Raw genomic sequence first — 17,257 nt, forward strand, 5'->3', positions numbered from 1 at the left:
AATGCGACACAGGTAGCAGGCTCTGCAGAAGCCCCACCCATCTCCTCTGGCTTTCTGTGTTTCCACCTCTAGCTCTAGCTCTGTCTCTATCTCCATCTCTGGATACTTCTTGTTGAAAGCAGTTGAGACTTGACCTGAGGGCTTTTTCTGGTTACAGGTGCTCAGCAGCTTGTACTTGAAGCAGGCTGGAAATTCTGGGGAGTTAATGCCTCTGGATAGCCCTCAATCTTTGTCGACTGCAAGACAATGGATAAATACCTAGCTTCCTTTCTCACTGCTGGGACCACCCTGAAGCCCCGTCTGTTTCGCCAAAGGGGTAAATGCCCATGAAGGTGCCCTCTGTGGCTTCCTCCCCTTCCCTGTCTGCCTCTTCTGCTCCCCTGCCAGTGCTTCCAGAGACCACCTCCCACTCAGATTCATGTGTCAGGATCTGCTTCTGGGACACGCCAACCTAAATGGCTAGAAAATTGTTCATTTGAAGAGTGATCATAAGTGAATGGTCATAAGATAATTGGATTTGAAGGTAGAGTTTGGATTCCACTTATTAAATAGCAGACAGATTGTTTACATGATAGTCATGTTCATGTATTAATGCCTATATAATGTGTGTTTTCATTTACTTGTGTCTATGTGCAGATGCTTTGGGACCATGGCTATCAAAGTAGAATATGACAGCTGCTTGCTTACTTCATTGAATAGTTTTCTGGTCCTACTGCCTTGAAAAGATGCCTTGACTTGGAGTTTATGTGTGCTGGGGTTTTAATTTGAAGCTGTTTTAATTTATTTCTCCTGTCCTTTATTCCTTTTGAATCCCTACTTTTAAAATGCTAGAAACATTTCACAGTAGTAAGTAACCTTTAGCCTGGGGACGATAGCAACGAGCTGTTAACATTTTACAGATTAATTAGTATATAAAAAACTAATAACGGTGCCATCTTTGGGGAAGGTTATGATGTACTTAAATAAGACTTTCCTATAACTGAAAAGTTCTACTTGTGAAATATGGCTGAGTATCCTCAGAAAAGTTACTCAGGAAATAAAATTCTTTATGTGTCAACTATTTTTAGAAGGATTTTAACAATATATTATGCTCTTCTTGATAGAATACTGTATTATTTAATTTTAATGTCTAAACATAATGGACCTTAGGTATTCTCTATGCTCTGTGAGCTATTGGCATGTGTTGGACCATTTGTGCACAAAATTGCTCCAGGCCAGTGGGCATTCACTGGTAGTTGGCTCCTTCCTTGCTGTATCTTTTTTCTGCCGTCTCTTATCTACGTTAACCAACCCCCACTGCTGTTTCTAATTTTCTATGTTTTTTTAACCAGAAAAAAACTTCCAAGGTTTAGATGAGGAATCTGATAAGAGGTCTTCTTAAATTGCCCACTCTGTCATTCTGATACAGTGGTGACAGCAGGATGGGCCTAACCAGGAATGGAGTCAAGTTATGCAAAGGGGACTTGGCAAATATCATTTAAATAGGTTTAACAGGCAAGGTTATAACTTTGGAAGTCGGAGAGCTCATGATGCTAGGTAGTAACTTTGAATTCTCACCCTGGGGCAGAAGCTCTGTGGGAAGGGGTAGTCCTGGCTCATAAGTAATTTTGCCCAGAAGAAAGTCAGATGGCTGGCATAGAGATGTGGTGTGTCTTGCTCTTTTTTTGGAGATTGTGTGTTTTGACAAGATTGTCAGCTCTTTAAAGTAAGGGTACACAATCTTTAGGCTTGAGCCTAGAAAGTGCCCCTATAAATATTTGTTAATTATCTTGTGATAAGGGAAATATGAGACAAACATCTTGATAAGTTTCTCTTAAGGTTAAAATAATAGTTTTAAAAAGTTTTAGTGTGTTAGCGATAATTGACTATTTTTGCTCATATGCTTCCCAATAATGTGTGCTGTAAATGCTTGGTAATGCTGTCACTAATTTGGTATCCTTTGTTGTTAAGGGAGTGGTTTTACAAAACACTTTATACGGGTGGTTTGTACCAATTGTAAAATTGTAAATTAAAAAAAAACATTGTAAGTTTAAATTGTAAAATTATAAGAATTGTAATTATAAAAACATTAAATTTATAGTAAATTCTTCACAGCTGTGAGTCTGAAAATTAATTTCTATAACACATTCCTAAGGTGGGAAATAATAGCCCCCATCTAGATCCCCATCTGGGAAATGCAAAGTGCACATCAATTTGTTGAAATCTCTAAGAAGTTTTTTTTTTTTTAAATTTAATTTATTTATTTATTATTTTTTTGGGGGGTACACCAAGTTCAATCATCTGTTTTTATACACATATCCCCGTATTCCCTCCCTCTCTTGACTCCCCCCCACCCTCCCTCGAGTCCCCCCCACCCTCCCCATCCCAGTCTTCTAAGACATCTTCCATCCTCGAGTTGAACTCCCTTTGTTATACAACAACTTCCCACTGGCTATCTATTTTACAGTTGGTAGTATATATATGTCTGTGCTACTCTCTCGCTTCATCTCAGCTTCCCCTTCACCCCCCGCCCCCTCCCAAACCTCGAGTTCTCCAGTCCATTCTCTGCACCTGCGTCCTTGTTCTTGTCACTGAGTTCATCAGTACCATTTTTAGATTCCGTATATGTGAGTTAGCATACAATATTTGTCTTTCTCTTTCTGACTTACTTCACTCTGTATGACAGACTGTAGGTCTATCCACCTCATGACATATAGCTCCATCTCATCCCTTTTTATAGCTGAGTAATATTCCATTGTATATATATGCCACATCTTCTTTTTGATCTTAGCCTAGCATCTCCCAGTCTTGACTAGGGAATCTTTGTGTTGTTTAACTTTAACTCCTGTGGAATAGTTTAAGAAATGCTCTTTTAGAGACTACTGTATAGGTAGTCCACACTCTGTCCTTTCTGATTTGCACAGATTTCAGTCACCATGCAAAGGAAAACTGTTTCTCTACTCATAACACTTCTGACACCAAATGTGTGGGTTTTCTACACCCAGCAATTCTCCATTTCTCTGCAGACACCAACTGGGTGTCCTACAATTTAATTCAACTCTGTCAGTAATTACTTGGAGTTAGTGTATATCCCACAGGTTAAGGGCTCAGTCCAACAGATCTGCCCCCCTACTTCAGACACCAATTGCAAATAGTGGATTCCTGGGTTAGATAAATTTCTGTTTTACTTGGCTACAAATTGGGGATTTCCGCCACCCCCTCTTTAGGTTTGATGATTTGCTCTAATGGATCACAGAACCCAGGGAAACACTTAACTTGCTATCACCAGTTTATTATGAAGGATATTATAAATGAATAGCAGATAAAGAGGTACATAGGGCGAGGGCCTGAAGGGTCCCACATGCTTCTGTCGCTTTGGAGTTTGGGATATGCACGCTTCTGGCACGTGAATGCATTCACCAGCCCCCAAAGCACTCCGAACCCCTCTGGGTAGTGTATTTATGGAGGCCTCACTCTGTAGGAGGATTGATTAAATCATTCACCATTGGTGATTAACTTAATTCCCAACTTCTCTCCCCTCCTTGGAGGTTGGGGGGTGGGGCTGAAATTCTAACTCCCTAATCACATGGGTTGGTTCCTCTGGTAACTCCTGAAGCTATCCAGGGGCCCACCCAGAGTCACCATATTAGCATAAACTCAGGTGTGATAGAAAGGGGCTTGTTATGAATAACAAAAGACACTCCTCTGTCACTTGGGAACTTAGCAGGGTTTTAGGTGCTCCTGTGCCAGGACCCAGGGATAAAGACCAAATACCTATTTCTCATCATATCACTATATCACCATTGTTTAGTTAACTACTAGTCCCCCAATAACACAATTCACATTTTGGTCACCATGATATATTAACTGTGCAAATAAAGTACAAATTCTGCTGCTAGCCCTTCAGTATGCAGATCAGCAAGTCAGTGTGTCAGTGACCGCTGGGCATCTGTTGTTTAGCTCACACACAGACAGGAAAGGGTGGTGGTGTGTGGCTTCCTTGTTTCCCAGTGATAAACCTGACATACTACAAAGCTGGGTAATCAAAAGAGGGAAGTGGTCAGTAAAGATGAAAGTCCAACAAAGAGCAGAAAGTGATGTTTCTGGAAGTGAAATTTAAATTGAGCATAAATGAAATAGTAAAATGAGTAACCGAGGGTAGGAATGTTGACACTGCCGCCATTGGAGACTCCTGATATGCAGCCAGAAGCACTTAGTGAAGGCAAACTTAACAGCGTAATATTTAAAATTACAGTGTACTAAAGAAATGTTTTAGTAACTTTTCATTTCTCCATACATTATAACCATCAGTAAGAGAGTTTTAAATGTTTTAACAAACGTTTTTGAAGATCAGGGAACAACTGTAATTTTCCCACTGATTACTAAGCTAGCTTTGTGTAGTTTCAACTTGCATAATTATTTTTTTGGTCCCACACTACCATGCAAAGGGAGGACTGCCTGTATTTTTCTTGTATTTGCCAATCATCTTCCATATGACCTCTAGTGGAAATAAAGAAGAATTACAAAATGAACTTTGAGGAACCTATAGTGATACATTGTCTTCTGAATGGATCTAATAGGTAAAAAGCCCTACATGTTATACACCTTACACTTTGCCCTTACTGTATGTTTTGAAATAGGATGGTCCAGTGTTTGCTGTTGGCCTTTTCTGGGCAACTCAGCACTACTTGTTTTACTTTTGATGGGTACTTCTGATTTGTAATTTTGTTGAAGTTCTTTGAAATCCTCATGTAGGGATATTTGTGAAGGATTACGTCAAGATTTCCATGATCCAAACCTCTACTCTAACTTGTCCTTCCTTGAGAATGAAGAAGCCTGCAAAGCATGTTAAGTAGTCCCCCTTAGAAACCTTAGTTTCTATCCCAACAGAAAATTCTCTAAGATGAATCCTTTCTCTTGGCTTCGCTTGGAATGTAGTCTCTCCCCCTAGATTTGGGCACTGAAGGCTGTTACAAGAGGAGAAAGGTTATTAGGGAGCTGGATCTACTTGAGTTGGCTCCTGTCCTTTGTAGCTGACTCATCACTAAGTGTCCTCAATATAAATATTTATGACTTGCTGTTGTCTTTTATCCCAGGGTGTGATCTCTTAGCCCTGCATATATTAAATCTTCTGTAGGTGTCATTAGACCCTAGAAAATATAGCTTTCCTTCGCGTGCTTACAGTGGGAAATAAACTTGTCAGCTGGGTTGAAATGAAAATACGTGATGGCTATTGGTTCATCTTTTAAAAATCTATTTCTATTTATCTATTCTATGTATTCTTTCAGTAGATACCCTACGTGGAAAATCAAGTTAAGATAGGGACCCTTAGAAGCTACAAGAAAGGAGGACAGAATAAATGGGCATAATATATAAATTTGTAACAAACAGAGACCCTTTCTGTGCAATAGAATTATACACCTGCAACTAAACCTGAACATTCAAGAATACTGCATCCTTTTTCATTGACAAAAAGTATGGACATTTCAAAATAAGACCTCAGAAGTGTCACCTGTTATTTATTTTTTCCCCCTCACATCCATTTTCTACCCCTTTACATTTGCAAAATTCATATTTAATTTGCATATGATAGGATATCAGCCAGGAAAGTGGCCCAAACTAATGCCTCCTGAATATGCTTGGAATTTTTGCTTTCTGTCAGTAAGTATTCTTTGAGCATCTACTGTATAGTCAGCTTTAAGTAGATCTGTGGGGAAGAGGAAATTCTGAGTTATTAACTATTACTCATGTCTTTAAGAAACTTAAAGTCTAATTGGAGTAACAAAGTTTTCATAGGAAGCAGCCGTGAATAAGATATTGCCCTAGCCTCTCTGCTACGGCTTTAGATCATTAGTTCCCCAAATGCCATTTCTCTGCTGAGCTGACAGCAAAAGAATTACCTGGGGAACTTGTTAAAAATAAAGATTATTGGGCCCCACCCATTAACTTTTCCCTGTAAATCTAAGGTGGGGCTCAAGAATGTGTTTTTCTTTTTCTTTAAAAAAATGAACAATGCACAGTAAAAAGATGGAGAAAGTTACATGGTGAAAGCAATCCTCTCTCTCCTTCATTCTGCATCCATTCAATTTTCTCTCTCAGAGGGAACCACTCTTACAAATTTTTTTGCATATGGTTCCACACATATGCTCAGCATTTGCAAACATGCATGTATGGGTGGGTGGGGGGGCATACCGTTCTGCACCTGGCTTTTGTTGCTTTACAGTGTATCTTGGAGATATACCTTCTTTCAGAGCTGCCTCATTCTTTTGAAAGGCTGTCTTGCACAGCTTGTAAAAAGCTCCACAGGAGATTCTAATGCATAGCCAGGTTTGGAGCCACAGATAGACCTAGTGTTAAATGGGTTTAGAAAAAGTTTTCTTGGAATGTTAATTCCTTAAATCTTGTGGTTTCTCAGCAAGGAACTGGACTCAGCAAACATTTCATGTACTTCTAGATTCAGGTTGCTTTAGAACAAATTTTTGCATGTTTCTTGCTATAGTTATTGGGTATAACTCATCAGTCAAAAATACATGAAGGTAGTAAGGTATTCATACGTACTGAGGGCATAGTTTTTAATTCCTTTATTAACTTAAGAACATTTCCAAGCAAACCTTTATGTAATTGCTACTGTTTATCCTTTATCATCATGGCAAGTTTTTTCTCCCTCAAGATGATTTACAAAGTTCTTACTAAATTCTTACCTAATATTCATTTTGGGATGGCATTTATTTGCTATTTCGCTGGTTATAAATAGCAATATAGTCTATCTCCATGAAATAGCAGATCTACTGGGCACCATTTGCATTATAGCCTTCCTCAGTCACTGTAGCTATACCCCATACGTTCCTTAGTCACTGTAGCCATACCCCGTATGTAGCTGGAGAGGCCGAAAGTAGGTTCCTAAAGAGGGGTGAGAGACTATTAGTTTGAGAGATTGAATGGCTAGTGGAATGACCATAAGATGGTGAAAAGCAAATATACTTAGCTTTTTGGATATTTCAGAAATTTAAAACAGCTTTTCTTTCTTTAGAGCATCCTAGTAGAAATTATTACCTTCCTGAGAGAACAGTTTATTTATGCTTATTTGTAAGGCTCCTTAACTCCATTTACCATTTACGTTGCCTACTCGGTGTACTCAGGTGTCAGATAGACAGTGACAAGCAGAACAGGCATGTTTTCTGTGCTCTAGAGGTGTAATGTATCAGCATGTAAATTATATTTGATGTATATGTTTCACACACTGATCTTGGAACAAATTTTATTAGAAGCATGTCAACAGGATTTTCGGCTTTTTAAGGGGAGCATTTTGTCGGTGAGCTCATCTCGGTTCTTCAGTCACTCTTATTTTCCTCTCATGTTCTTTGTTCATTTCTTTTTATATTGTCTTCCTCCCTCACCCTTATTAGCATAAATGTTCTTAGTCAGCTGGTTGGAAATAACTCAGAAGCCCTAGGACAGTTGGAAGCATGAGCTGGCTGTTAGAGGTATGAAAATTGGCTAACTTCCTGAAATGATTATGAATTTGGTTCAGAGTATGTACTTCATTCAAAACCCTTATTACGTATGGTTAACGTATAATATGGCAGTAAATAGCTTTAATGCGGCAAAAATAAAGTCTTCAGTGCCATGCTCAACTTGTAAAGAAAGGCACGTAATTTTATGAAAACAGTTTTGTGTGTCAGCAAGAGAATAACAGAAGTTGGGTTTTTCTGAACCACAGATTTAATTAAAAATTACCAGTTTGATTTTCAGTGAAAATATTTCATATGTGCAAATTATAAATTTTTACTTTAGCTGATATCTGATAATAAAGTATCTTAGGGTTAAAACACTGCATAAAACATAATTTAAAAGTGAAATGCCTATTGACATCCTAGTACTTTTAGCAGGAATATCAACCTATTAAACCAATACCGATTAACAAAGTAAGGTTTTTGGACTAGCAAAACAATTGTTCTACAGTTTCATTTCTAAGCATTCTATGTTGATTAACTTAATTTTCTTAACTTTGAGGAATATACTGTCATTATCTCTATCCTTACAGATGAGATAGAAAACAGACAAAGAAAGCTACCCAAAGTCACACATAGGTAGTAGCCCAGGATTTTAACGTGGGTAGACTGACTCCAGAGAACTTAGTCATCAAAAAGGAGTTAAAAATTGAAAGTGAATTCTCTTCTTTTCCTTTGAAGAATGGCCATTTGAGTGTCTAATGTGTGCTTTGAAGAGACATCACTAAAGAAAAAAATATTAAGCCTAATCATAAAGCCAGATTTCCTGCGTGGACTCAGACCTCATAGGTAATAAGCTCAGAGCTGTATGAGCTGTGATTGGTACCTAATAGAAGCATAATAATATTAATGGTTGCTATTTATTACTTAATAATATTTACTGTACCAATGCTTATTATATACTAAGCCATATGCTTTACATATTTACATACATTGTCCTATTTAATCCTAGGGGAACTCCTGCTCAGAGGAATTAAGGAAGTTGCTCAAAAAGTCAAAACTACTGGAGCTAGAAATCAAACCAAGTCTTTATAATTCCAAAATCTATGTATGCATCCCACTGAAGCCAGTTGGCACCTGTTTTCTGGTGGCATGAAACTGGACTGGGTAGTCCTGCCTGGCTTATAGCTGTCCCAAGGCCTCAGCTGACCCTAGAGTTGTGATAGGAAAGGAAATATAAAGAGCAGGTTATAAACCACCCTCTATATTCCTGGAGTTAATTCATCTCAAAGGCCACTCTGCATCCCCCTTTTGATGATGTTAGTGTGAGGCTTTAGAGGTTGCACAATGGGTAACTCAGCCCTCTGTGAAGAAGTCATAAAAATCACCTTTGGGTGGAAAGGTGAACTTTTGAAACACAGGTGAAAACTTGCACTGAAGCAAAATTTTAAATGAATGAATTTCATTACTATATCATTCTACCATCGAAGGAAAGGTGGGAAATCTACTAATTCATCCATTGAAAGATCTTCCCCTTTTTTTTTTACCAACTGTGTTGCCTTTAGCTCCTTTAGCAAATTCTTAAAAAATTCAAGCTGAACAGACTTTTTTTTTTAAGTTGCTTGTGATTTTACCACAATGGATCAATTTTCAAATAAGTTTTCAGCAGTTAATAATCAACAGAAATTTACTGGGATCGTCATGTTGAGAGGTCACTGTAAGTGGTCCTGAGAGAAATCTTGAGCTCAACTCAGGAAATAGGGTGTGTAAAATAGCTCAGTATTAGACATCAGTGAGTGGAAATGTGTGTGAATAAAATGTTGCAGACTTTCTTTGGGGTGATCCAGTGACGTTTCACCAAGGAGGAGGAATTTGAGTTGAGCTTTGAAGCCTAGGTAGTGTAAGATTGCTTGGTGAGGAATGGGGAGAGCATTTGAAGCAAGAGGAATATGTAGTGAAGTCTGCGGGCAGGAAGATCTTGAAGAATTTGGCCACGTACTCTTCAAAGGGGAGGGAATAAAAGTGGGAGCATTGTCCAGGAGGAAAACAGAATGTTTGGCAGATCCCAGGGAATTCTGGTTAGTCACTAATTCAATCCTGTTCTTGTCAAGTGTCCAAAAAAATGCCAGCTAAGCAACAATTTCAGAAGATTAAGACAATAGAAAGAGCTAAAGTTGTCACTGACCCACTCACCAAATGGCAATGAGGCTGTTCTTCTATAGATGGAAGCTATTCAGCAAAGGTCAGATTATCACCCCTATTGGAAGACACCCCCCTCCACACACACACACTCACAACCATCTAATACACATTGAGTATTTTGCCATTGGGAAAAGATGGAGCTATTTGTATAAGAAGGAAAGTTTTTTGAAGGAAATAAATGGAGTGAGAGACTAAAGGAGATTTGAAAGTTATTCTTAGGAAGTTTGCTTTCAGAGTTCTGCATTTTATGTGTCCTACTGCATTTGCTGTTAGCATATCTGTTAAAGCTATAGCAACTCTGCAATTCTTTTCATGGGGGCAGAGGGGTGGGAGAAGTTATCCCTCCCTCTGAAAGAGAAACTGAAATGTATGTAGTAGTTCTTTTAGTGCCCTCAAATTTCTGAAATAACCTTCTTGGCTTAGGGGCATTTAATTTTTATGTTCAGTTTGATTTTTAAAATGATATTTTATGTGATTAATGTAAAGCATTATTTTTCAGATTTACTAATTCATCAGATTTATTGTTTTTACTAATTTACCATTGTTCTGAAATTTTTTAATAAATATAAGCTATAAATGCTTTGCCAGTTAATTAGAATTGGTCAAAACCTGAAGGTATCACTGACATTTTAGTAAAAGAGAGTATATAGGGTGAATGTGGAAGTGACGAGTAGAAGCGGGAGAGAGGAACCGTGGATCTTTGAGGATCATTAGCCAAGTTTTGCCTGAAGTGTTCTTGATTAATTGGAATGTTGCTGTCTTCCCTCTCTTACCTAAGCTTTCTGGGAATCACCCTATATAGGTATGTTAGGTATTCATATATGTTTATGATATATGCTGGTTTAGGTTTTCCAGGATATATCTAACACTTTTTTCTCAATAATTCTTTTGGTGTAACCATCACTTTTTAAGCGTAAGGAATGTGGCCAAAGTCAAGGTATGGTAAGACAAACCACAAGTTTCTAGAAGTGTCAAGTTGACTTCTTGAGTTTCTGTTCTGTGCAGAATTCCATTGTGAGAATATACTGTAGTTTATGCATTTTACTGTTGATGGGCTATTAGAAATAATGATCCCATAACCTTTCCTGCATTGTGTCCTTGTGCACACGTGCATGAGTTTCTCTAAGGTGTTTGTACCTAAAAGAGGAACTGTTTGGTCATAGAATATAGGATTCTTCAGTTCTTTTACAAAATTGTTTTCCATAATGGCTGTACCAAATTTACTCCAGCCAGTGGTATATGACTTTCCATTGCTCCACATCATCTTCAGCATTTGGTATCAGTAGACTTTAGTTTTAGCCAATATGATGAGTATATTGTGGTTTTAGTTGGCATTCCTCCAGTTATTTGTGAGATTACATGCATTTTCATGTGTATATCAGTCACTTGGATTTCCTTTTATTGTGTGCCTAGTCACATCTTTTGTTCATTTTTTAATTGGGTCTCCCTACCTTCCTTCCTTTCTTCCTTATTGATTTGTAGGAGTTTATTATACTATGGGTACAATTCCTTTGGTGGTTATCTCTGTTGTAATGTCTTCTCCCACTCTGGCTTATCCTTTTATTCTTTATAGTTTGATGAACTGTATTTTAGTATAATTAAAGTTACCAGTTTTTCCCCTTGTGGATAGTACATTTTATGTTTTGATTGACAATGCTTCCTACCACAAAGTCATAAAGATATTTTCATTTTATGTTATATGACCTTTGTAGTTTTCCTTTCATGTGTGTTTTCATGTGTGTTTTTAACTTATTTTGGAATACATTTTTATGTTGTGAGATAGGTGTCTAATTTCATTTTGAACCCTTACAGCTATGTAAATGGTGTCTCAGGACTTCCTACAAAAAAGTGTGTCCTTGCTGCATGCTTTGCACTGCTTCCTGTACATGTGTCCACATGTGCGTGGGTCTGTTTGGGGGCTCTTGCATCAGTTTTGTATTACCTTCATCGCTGTAACTTTAAAATAGGTCTAGATACCTGGTAGAGAGTTTGCTGGGGTTTTTTCCCCAAGAATGCCTTACGTATTTTTGGCTCTTTATGTTTCCATATCAGTTTTATTTTTTTTTATAAATTTATTTATTTATTGGCTGTGTTGGGTCTTTTTTTTTGCTGTGCGCGGGCTTTCTTTTTAGTTGCTGTGAGTGGGGGCTACTCTTTGCTGTGGTGCGCAGGCTCATTGCCGTGGCTTCTTGTTGTGGAGCACGGGCTCTAGGTGCGTGGACTTCAGTAGTTGCAGCACATGGGCTCAATAGTTGTGGCTCACAGGCTCTAAAGCGCAGGCTCAGTAGTTGTGGGGCACACGGGCTTAGTTGCTCCGCGGCATGTGGGATCTTCCTGGAGCAGGGATCGAACCCGTGTCCCCTGCCTTGGCAGGCGGATTCTCAACCACTGCGCCACCTAGGAAGCCCTCCATATCAGTTTTAGGATCAGCTTGTCAGGTTCCACAAATTTTGTTTGGGATTAAATTGAATCTATAAATCAGTTTGAGGAGAATTAGTATCTTTACGTATTGAACTTCAAATCCATGATCACGATGTATATCTCCATTTATTTAGGTCTTCTTTAAAGTCTCTTAATAATGTGTTATAAATCTCCTTAAAGGGGTCTGAAATAGCTTTTGTTAAATTCCAGCATACTTGACATTTTTTCTGCAGTTGTACATGGTGTTTTATTTCATTTTTTAGCTTTATATTTTTGGTATATGGATATATGATTACTTTTATGTGCTGATATTGTATCTAGTAACCTTTTTATTGATTTTTATAATTTATAGATTCTTTTTCATTTTCTTTGTGTGTAACCACAGCATTTTCAATGACAGCTTTGTTTTTACTTTTCCAATCCCTATACCCTTTAATTCTTTTTCTTATTTTACTACATCAGGATAACTTTCATTAGAAGTGGGAACATCAGGCATTCTTGTCTTGTTCTTATCTCAAAGAGACTACTTTCATGTTATTTGCATAGGAGTTTTATAAGTACCCTTTGCCAGATTTTGAAAGTATCCTTGTAGTCTTAATTTTCTAAGGAGTGTTGTTTGCTTTTTAATCACATGTAAATGTTGAATTTTATCAAATACTTGTCCTGTTTCTTTTTAAGTGGTCTTATGGCTTTTTCTTTTAATCTGTTAATGTGGCAGATTTCACAGATTAAATTTTTTAGTGTTAAAACCACCTTGCATTCCTGTGATAGACCAAACTTGATATTTAAATCTTTGCTCACAAATGAGAGTGGCTTATAATTTTCCTTTCTTGTATCATCCTTTCCAAGTTTTAATATGAAGGTCATGCTATCATAAAATGAGTTAGGAAGTAAGTCTTTTTTTTCCTACTTGTTGGTGCAAATTTTATATAATATTGGAATTATTTATTCCTTTAATATTTGTTAGAACTTGCTTGTGAGACCATCTGGGCCTGGGATATTTTTTGGGGGGGGGTGGAGGGATAATTTTTAATATTATAAATAGCAATTTTTGGACTATTCAAGTATTTTTTTTTCTTTCTGACTGAGGTTTGGCTGTCTTATCTATATTTTCTAATCTCTTAGCATACAATCGTTCATAAATACCCTCTTTTACATTTAGTGTCTATAGAATCTATAGTTTTCTCCCTCTTCATTCCTACCATTGGTTATTTATGTTTTATTTCATTTTTCTTAAGCTTGCTAGAGGTTGCCAATTTTATGTCTTTTCAAAGAATCAATTTTTGGCTTCAGTGCTCTATTGTATGTTTGTTTTCTGTGTCATCAGTTCTGCTCTTTTAGTTTTCCTTCTGTCTATATTTTTTCAGGTTTATTTTACTATTCTGTAACTTTTTGAGGTAGATGTTTATTCATTAGTGTTAGCCTCTTTTTTCTCTAATACATGCATTTAAAGCTATACATTTCTGTTTACAAGTTCTGCATTTGGCTAGTTTTGTTATGTAGTATTTTCATTAGTGTTTAGCTCAAAATATTTTTTTAAATAAATAAATAAATAAATAAATTTATTTATTTAATTGGCTGTGTTGGGTCTTCGATGCTGCTCACGGGCTTTCTCTCGTTGCGGCGAGCAGGGGCTACTCTACATTGTGGTGCGCGGGCTTCTTATTGTGGTGTCCTCTCTTATTGCAGAGCATGGGCTCCAGGCGTGTGGGCTTCAGTAGTTGTGGCACATGGGCTCAATAGTTGTGGCACATGGGCTTAGTTGCTCTGTGGCATGTGGTATCTTCCTGGGGCAGGGCTCGAATCCGTGTCCCCTTCATTGGCAGGCGGATTCTTACCCATTGCGCCACCTAGGAAGTCCCTCAAAATATTTTTTAGAGTTTTATTATGATTTATCTTTTGACTCAGGTTATTTAGAATATTATTTCTTAATTTCTACACATGAAAGATTTTCTGGTTAACTTTCTGTCATTACTTTCTATCTTAGTTGAACTGTGGCCAAAGAATTTCTGATTTCGGACCTCCACATTTGATTGTGGCCCAGTGTGTGGTCGCCTGTTACGAATGGTCCATGTGTACTTGAGAAGAAATGTGTGTGTTCTGTGGATGTTGGGTGTAGGATTCTATAAATGTTCATTGGGCCATGTTTTTTTAATCCTGTAGTTGAAATCTTATATGTTTCATAGATTTTGCCTGCTTATTCTATCAGATACTGAGAGAATTGTCAAAATCTTCACTACTGTTATGTCCTCCTGGTGAATTGAAATTTTTATCATTATAAAGTGAACATGTTTATCTCATATTTTTTGCTTTAGAGTCTGTGTTGCTTAATATAGCTGTACTTTCTTTTGATTACTATTTTTGTGGTATTTATTTGCCTGTCCTATTACTTTCAGTCTTTCTGTATCCTTGTTTTATGTCTCTTATAACCAGCAAATTGTATTGTTTAAGTCCAGCCATATAATCTGTTTTTTAACTTGAGCATTTGGTCCATTTGCATACAATATATTACTGATATATTTGAATTTATACCTTATTTTGGTCTGTTTGTTTCTTTTTCTCTTTTTCTTCCCCTCCTTTTTTAAATCACACCTCTCCCCCCCAACTAGTTGGGGAGGTACGCTCTCTGTTTCTGTTCTTTTAGTTGTCTCCCAAGAAATTATAATAGGGATCCTCAACTTATTATTATTGAAGTCTAACATTAATCATTACCTTCCCTTTCCTTCTAGTATAAGTGCCTTGCGACCCTGTAACTCCATTTGTCCTCTCCTGACTCTAATGCTGCTATTGTCATGTCTTTTAGTTCTTTATATATGTATATGTTTAAACCTCACATGACATTATTTATGTAGTCAGTGTTCATATAAATTTACCCTCATATTTATTACTCTGCTTTTCCGTTTTTTCTTGCATCCCAGACCTCTCTGTGATCATCTTCCTTCTGCCAGAGGAACATCCGTTGGCATTTTCTTTACTGTGGCTTGGCTGGAGGTGAACGCTCAGTTTTTGGTTGTACAATTTCTTTTCTCCCCTCCTTCTTGAACTACATTTTGACGGAATATTGAATGCTAGATTAATAGATATTTTAGGTTAGCAGATATTTTCTTTAAGCACATGTAAGGTATTCTCATGTGTTCTAGTTTCCATTATTGCTTTGAGAAGTTCTCTAATCCTTGCAAAAAAAATGTGTGCTTTTTTCCTTCTTATGGCTTTGAAATTTTCTGACTTTGGTTTTCCGCAGTTTTACTATGATGTGATTAGATGTAGACATTTTATTCATGCTGCTTGGTGTGTGTTGGGTTTCTTAAATCTGGAGATTGGTGTCTTTTATTATTTCTCTGCAAATTTTTGGCTGTTAGCTCATGATATTGCTTCTGCCCCTATTCAGTCTTTACCTTCTGAGGCTCTGGTTAAATGTATGTTACACCTTTTCATTTTATCCTTTATGGTTCTTACAGTCTTGTTTGTATTTCCCACCATCTTATTCTGTCTACCACATTCTGAGTAATGTGACCGTCATCCATTTCTCTAATTTTCTCTTCCACTGTTACACGTGTCAATCAATGTCCCAAAATTCTGTGTTAGTTCTGCTTTGCTTCTTTTTCAAGTACTAGTTGTGGTTGTGTTTCTGTTCTGAAACTTTCTGGGAGTACAAACATGTATAAAATTTTACCCTAATAAGTTACTTGGGAAGTGAACAAAGCTGCTGTGGTCTTTCTTTGATGAACTACTCCTGTTTTCAAGATGTCACTGTATAGTTTTTTCAGTTCTTAGTTGTTTCCCTTAATCTTTATTTTTATTTAAGTGCTACTGCTATGTACTCCATGGAATAGAGTATTTCAGATACAGTGCCTCAAACTAATTCAACTGGTTAATTAGGGATATGAGACCTAAAGCAGAACTGTTAAGACTCAGTGCTCTTACCATGTCAGTAATGTTCCCAAACTTACTAATCACCTTTGGCTGATGACAGCCATATTTTAAAGTTAGATGGTGTTTTAGTCTGCTCAGGGAGGAGAGAAGGAGAGGAAGAGAGAAGAGACAGGAGAGAGAGGGTATGTGAGCTCTCCAGTATCTCTTCTTATAGGGACACTAATCCTGTGGGACTAAGGCCCCCATCCTTATGACCGCATTTAACCTTAATTACTTCCTTAGAGGCCGTATCTCCAAATACAGCCACACAGGGGTTTATAACTTAAGTATGTGAATTTTGGAGGGACACAAACAGTTAGTCCATAACAGGTAGTATTTACGTAAAGGTTGAGGAGGTTATGGTTTGTAATTATGTTACTTATGATATCTCTACTGCTGCTAGTAGTGAATCACTTCTCATGTGTTCACCACCACAGTTATTCGGCAAGTATGTAAGTAAGAGAATAAAATTTATTTTTGCATGTGTTTCTGTGCTCTACAAAATTTGTTGGTGAGATTGTTGTGCATTTCTCAGCTAAATTCTAACCAATCTATTATAGTTAAGTAAAAATGTTCACCTTATTTACATATTGGCTTTATTTTCCTTTATCTTAGCTGTGTTGGAGTAGAAGAACATCATGCTGTTGACATTGACCTATATCACTGTCCCAACTGTGCAGTTCTACATGGTTCCTCCTTGAGTAAGTACTAGAAGCTTAAATAAAAATAGAAGTTTAGAAATTAATATGTACATGACAGCACTTTAATGATACTCTGACTAGTTATACCCACCAAGAACTATAAGGAAGATTTTTCTGAAAATATTGAGAATACAGTTTTTGTTTGAATTACTAAAGAACATATAAACAAGTCAAAACATTAATTGAAAAAAATACCATGGTTCTTAATTGGCAGTGCAAAGCCCCTAAACTCAAATGTATTTTTTCAGACCTTTCAATTTGAGAAGTGCAATAAAGTAAAATTTTTCTCATTCTGGATGTTTTTATCTCTATAAATTAAAAAAAAAAAGAATGGTAACTAGACTTGTGGTCATTTTTAAATGTATAGAAATATTGAATCACTATGTTGTGTGCTAGGAACTAACATAGTGTTGTTTGTCATTTATGTTTCAAAGACAAACAGACTCACAGAAAAAGAGGTCAGATTTGTGGTTACCAGAGGCAGGGGTGCAAGGAGGGGGTTTTGATAAAGGTGGCCAAAAGGTACAAACTTCCAGTTATAAGATAAATAAGTACCAGAGATGTACAACATGATGAATATGATTAACGCTG

The 17,257-nt window shown here is 37.1% G+C and overlaps 1 protein-coding gene across 2 annotated transcripts in view; it reads left to right on the top strand.

The window, feature by feature from the left end:
- The window catches only part of KDM7A (lysine demethylase 7A), an 81,526-nt gene that overhangs the window by 19,271 nt on the left and 44,998 nt on the right, over positions 1-17,257 (top strand). For both annotated transcript variants that reach the window (XM_057730707.1, XM_057730708.1), the window contains exon 2: positions 16,581-16,666. In XM_057730707.1, coding sequence (XP_057586690.1) covers positions 16,581-16,666 — 86 coding nt within the window. The remainder of the gene's footprint in view (positions 1-16,580; positions 16,667-17,257) is intronic.

This window comes from Hippopotamus amphibius, chromosome 4 (genome assembly GCF_030028045.1).
Source record: "Hippopotamus amphibius kiboko isolate mHipAmp2 chromosome 4, mHipAmp2.hap2, whole genome shotgun sequence".
In the NCBI taxonomy this organism is placed as follows: Eukaryota; Metazoa; Chordata; class Mammalia; order Artiodactyla; family Hippopotamidae; genus Hippopotamus; species Hippopotamus amphibius.